At 34.2% G+C, this 5,596-nt stretch overlaps 1 protein-coding gene across 1 annotated transcript; it reads right to left on the bottom strand.

Annotated features, from left to right (window-relative positions):
- Positions 1 to 945: 945 nt before the first annotated feature.
- Positions 946 to 2,980, bottom strand: LOC113637992 (macrophage mannose receptor 1-like; the record flags this gene model as incomplete). Its single annotated transcript, XM_027138936.2, has 4 exons — positions 946 to 1,530; positions 1,709 to 1,800; positions 2,121 to 2,459; positions 2,594 to 2,980. Coding segments are annotated over 4 exons (923 nt in total), but the record flags the coding sequence as incomplete, so codon positions are not given.
- Between the last annotated feature and the right edge of the window lie 2,616 nt (positions 2,981 to 5,596).

The following is a 5,596-nucleotide window of genomic DNA, read 5'->3' as shown; positions in this document are numbered from 1 at the left end:
CACAAATACTTGCTAACCACTAAGCCACCGTGACCCCCTTGTTCATAAATTAATTATAATAAAAAAAAAAACAGTTGAACGAAGTTTTATTCACATGAAATCATGGCATGTTTTTGAGTGTGTGTGTGTGTGTGTGTGTGTGCGTGTTCAAAATAGATATTACAAGTGCAAGATAGATATTACACACAGAATGGTGATGATTGTATAATTTTTTATTTGTAAACGTTCGAGTCAATTTGGACTGGAAAAAAACAGGTATTATTTGCTGACAATTATCTATAGTGAAAATAATTCAAAATTTCTGTATATATATATATATAATTTTGTAAAATATATGTTATGTTGGAAACAGGTTAGACTAAAAAGGTGGGGGAAAAGGCTATCATATATACTTCATTTTTTTTATAAGCAATCAAAACAGATAAGATCAAGTTGACTCAGTGCTCCTAGTTTGTATAGGAGGACAATAGGAGGGTACTGTTATTATTCCAGTGTCATTTTTATTTTATTGTTTACATTCCACATTTACATGCATTTAAACCTTTTTCTTTAAGTAAATCAAACCATCTTGGTGACAGTCATTTTCCTGGTCTGTGATTGTGCATTCACTTTCCTTGTCCTCCTTAGGGAACCTAGCAATCTGGTCCATAACCGTGTAATCCTAACATATTGACAGCATTACCGGCTACAGAAGAATCTGAAATCTAAGCATCTTCAGAGGTTTCACATCACAACTGCTCTGTTAGCCGCTAGCATAGAGCATTATGGTTTATTTAGGAGAAAACCTGGATACCCAGAGGTGGATTTAGCACTCCCTAAAATCCAGCATTAGAGTCTTCACAGAAGGATGAATGTATCAGTATTCTTCCATAATCACAAAGCTAAAGCTAATGCTTATGCTTTCCATGAGAGCACATTTCCTCTCCACCTCACCTGAACCAGTGAAGTTCCGGTTGAGAAACAGCTCTGGAGCTTTTCATAGGAAAAGGATTGTTACATGAGACCACAAAGACTAGACATATTCACACACACCTGCTTCCCAAACAGATGAACAAGTAGGAAGATCTTCATAATCTATTATGTTTGGATCTGTAGCTCCTCCACTTCACACTGATGTATTAAACCCAGTATATGAACAGACCCTCTTTGACTTTCTCCTTATCACTGTGTCCAGTGGCAGCTTGCAGCAAAAGCTGAACATATTAAATAATAATTATTTGACAAAACATTAAAACTAATGTTAAATTTAAGATGAAGTCAAAGTGGTTGTGTTAAAAACAGAACAATAAAATTAGATGTTTGTTCTTCTACTTCTAGTTAATCTTGTTCTCTACCGCCCCCTACTGATTAAAGCTTAAATATTGAAGGTTAAATACGTTTCAGTCAGTTTACAATCTGCTGGACTTGAAGGTGAACATTTAGATGTTACAGGTCATCTTTTTTCTTCTTGAAGATGTTTCCATCTGGCTGCACCCTCCAGGTCACTGTGGTGTTCTCCAACATGCCATGTTCTTTCAGTTTCTGCTTCAACTGAAGATAAGGATCAGGATTTAATCATTAAAACCAAAAAAGAGAAGAAATTTGTGTCACCCAGGAAAGAGGAATTAAAAAAAGGAGCATATGTCAGAAATATGAACAGATGAGCAGTGATAACATTGATGTTAAAACACAAAATGTATTTAAATTTCAGAGACGTCCTGAGACTCACCTGCTCTAAAATGGACGACTGAACAGCAGGATCAAACACACTGCCATCAGACTTCACCTGCAGTCTCACTGTCTGATTCCTCATAGTGGAAACTGTGGAATAAACACACACACACACACACACACACACACACACACACACACACACACACACACACACACACACACACACAGTAGTTCCATTTCCTTTCCTAAAAGTCTAAGTTGATCGTCCTCCACATTCTTCTCCTACTGTCAGTTACTCCTGAATTAAATAAATAATGCATTTTAATTAATTAATTGATTGATTGATTGATTGATTAATTATTTGAATTAATAAAAATATGTGTATTAAGTTAAATTATTATTTGAGTATTGTATTTGCCATCAACTGTATATCAATAGTAAAAGCCAAGATAAAAAACAAGACTCACTGGATTGACAGAAAAAAGAATACAGCTTGGTGCAGGTTGCATCGTAGAACAGTCCGTTATTAACCACTACACAGTTCTCATTGCCATAATAATTATTAGGTTGTCCAGAAGCCCATGGTAGGTTTAAAGCGATGGTTCCATCTGACCACTTCCATGTGTCTCTGTAGAGCCCAATCCAGGAATCACCCTGGATGTTCTTCACCTGCTCTAACATGTTTTGGTCTGAACTGTTAAGAGCACTGGCCAAATCTGTGTGATGTTCTCTACAGTAAGCCTGAGCTTGAGGCCAGGACAGAGGTTTAGTGATGCCAATAAACCGGGCAGCACCACTGAAATTAGCTGTGGGAAAAAGATAAAGGTCATGTCTCAGTCATCTGTCTGTACAGGAAACATGACACCAAAATACAACCAAAATGTGAAAAACCAGCCTTCAAACTGACACAAAACAGATCAGTATCATGATATTCACTCACCATTATAGCAAATAAAGGGTCTTAGTCCTGTACATGTTGTATCCCACCACGCATTACCAAGACCTAAGACAGCACATGCTTCGTTTCCACCGACAGTATTAGGCTGACCAGAGTACCAGCAGCTATAAGTGACATTCTTCAATGGGAGGTTGTTTAAGGACCAGCGCCAGCTATTGATATCATTGTATAATCCGACCCAGGCATCTGTTGGCAGATATTTGTCTGCTGTTTCTTTATTCAATCTTAGCCAATCAAAATCACTTACAACCGTTGCCAGATCATTGTAAATCACCCTGCAGTAATTCTGTGCAACAGGCCATGTCTCCCCTGTTATTATCAGGTCATATTTATGAAGGACGGTTCTCAGGATAGCAACTGGGACCAGTCCTGTTGGTGATATTTTATTTTTTTAATTACAAAGTAAACTGCTGAATATTTAACTATTCATAAAACAATTAAATATAGTAAAATAAAAATGTAAAATTAAATATAATTACAATATTTTTAACTTATAAAATAATGACAGTTATATTCTTAACTCTTTGATAAATGTTTATATTGATTTGTTTAATTCTCATTAAATTCTTAAAAAAAATTATTTTTTGGAAACTCCACACACGTTTGTAAAATTATAATAATATTTAAATATATAATATTTAAACATGTAATATTAATTTGTGTAATATTAATTATTATCAGGGTTTGAAATTAACACCAGGTAAAAAATCAGCTGTAGCATGCTGTCAAATCACTAGTCAATTTGTCGGCTTACTTTTCATAAATTATATTCACTCATTCATTTCTTGGGGAACTTCATATAAGACAAATCTGTGCAAATACTGAACTCGTGAGTCATCATGAAATATTAAATACACACTTTGTATTATTAAATACAAAATAATGTGGTGATACTTACATGGGGTTAAAACATTTGGTTAATTTGGTTCATTTTAGCAGGTCATATTGTACATCTTTTAGTCCACAAATTTGTCTTGTTGTTTTGTTTGATGTTCTTTGTACTTGTACTGATTTGCCCACGTAAAAGGACGAGGATGAAAGAAGTAGAGGAGATGGAAGGATGAGGGTTTTTTCTAAGGTTAGTAGAAGTTATGGCCGGTAACTTAAACATTTAGTAGCCAAATTGGCTGTTGAGTGAAAACGGTCATTTCAAACCCTGATAATCATTGCATAAATTATGCCATTAGTGGTTTATAAAAATAATCTCACCAGTGAGAAGCAGAAGAAGAAAAAGATTCAGCTTCATGATGGACAGCTAGCTGATGGAAATAAAATCTCAATCTTAAATAAAAATATGTAAGTATCAAATACCAAGTGATTTACTTGTGTACCTTTGTAAATGATTATCTAATCAAGTTTAGATCATCATCAGGTGTCAGGTTAGGGCCAAAAGCAGTGAGGGATTACAGCACACATCAACCACTGCACACATTCACACCACACACCAAGTCACATCATCACAAACACCTGAACAGTGTTGTATAAAGTACTAGAAAGCAATACTTGAGTAAAAGTACAAGTATCATACTAGAAAAAGACTTTGGTAGAAGTGAAAGTTGCCTTTTAGAATATTACTCAAGTAAAAGTCTTATCCGATATTTACTGTACTTAAGTATCAAAATTAATTTTCTGATATTTAATGTACTTAAGTAAAAGTAAAAAGTAAAATTTCAGTGATTTTCGGTAGGCATAAGAGTAGGGGCGGTTCGAGGATTTCATCTTTAGGGGTTTTAATGAGAATTTAAAACAAGAAGAGTTATATATTATATATTATATGAATACATAGTAAGCCAAACGTTATGGTGTTATTAAATGGCAAAAGTGGACAACAAAATTTTATGCCTGATGTAATGATGTCTGTCTCGAATCAAATCAGTTCATGTATGTGTGCGTTCTCTACAAACAGTGTGTCCAATGAAGTCCTCAGGCTTCAAGACCAAATCAATAAATGTTATTTTTATTTAGTATTGAATGGAATGTTTGCATTAATATTTTGTTTGTGCTACAACTCTGGTAATAAGCATAGCAAAATTTCACTGCTTTTGGTCGCCGTATTTGCGGCTTTCAGCCGATTAACGTTATAAATGCCTCCAGCTCTGACTGCGCGTGCACGCGGCGCGTACCTGTGCTTCTCCGTAGAGCGTGCGGAGCGTAATGCAATCTAGGAGCAGTGATTCGCCAAACCTCTCTTATTGCAGTCAAACACATTTCTTCTGATTTTATTTTGTAGTAACGAGTAACGAAAATGCTTATTGTAAATATAACGGAGTAAAAGTATACATTTTGTATATAAAATTTAGTGGAGTCAAAGTGAAAGTTGACATAAATTTAAATAGCGAAGTAAAGTACAGATACGTGAAATTTCTAAAGTACGGTAACGAAGTATTTTTACTTCGTTACATTACAACACTGCACCTGAACCATGTCTCTGGACACTGAAGCACTAGTATTTAATCTGTAAAGCACTTGGACTTGGTCTAATGTTTATTGTCCATTGTTTGATCAACGCATTGTTAATGTTTATTCCATGTTTGTTTAGTCTGTGCTCATGTTCCATAGACCTGGTCTTTGTTCGTGTGTTTCAGTCTAAATTAAAGAAACATTTTACATGTAAAACGTCACGTTTTAAAGTGGACAACACTGAACACCATAGACACTGCATCACATGTATTCTTATTAAAACCAATAAAAAGTAACATTTACAATACTGATTGTTAATAAAAGTATGTTCATGTAATATGTTCTAAGTAATGTTTATCATCACATCCATTAAGACACTGTACAGACATCATAATGAAAATTTGGTACCAATTGAAATTCGGAAAAATAAATAATACATTTCTTATATTTAAATATTATTTAACATTCTACAATAGTTCTTCCTTAATTAATCAATAAATATTAATAAATATGCTACATCTTACTTACTTATAATTGGTATATTACCAAACTTAAACTCAATGTGCTACATAAATGTTATGTTTC

Source organism: Tachysurus fulvidraco, unplaced genomic scaffold (genome assembly GCF_022655615.1).
Source record: "Tachysurus fulvidraco isolate hzauxx_2018 unplaced genomic scaffold, HZAU_PFXX_2.0 HiC_scaffold_52_np12, whole genome shotgun sequence".
NCBI lineage: Eukaryota > Metazoa > Chordata > Actinopteri > Siluriformes > Bagridae > Tachysurus > Tachysurus fulvidraco.
This window is presented reverse-complemented; position numbering and strand designations above follow the sequence as displayed.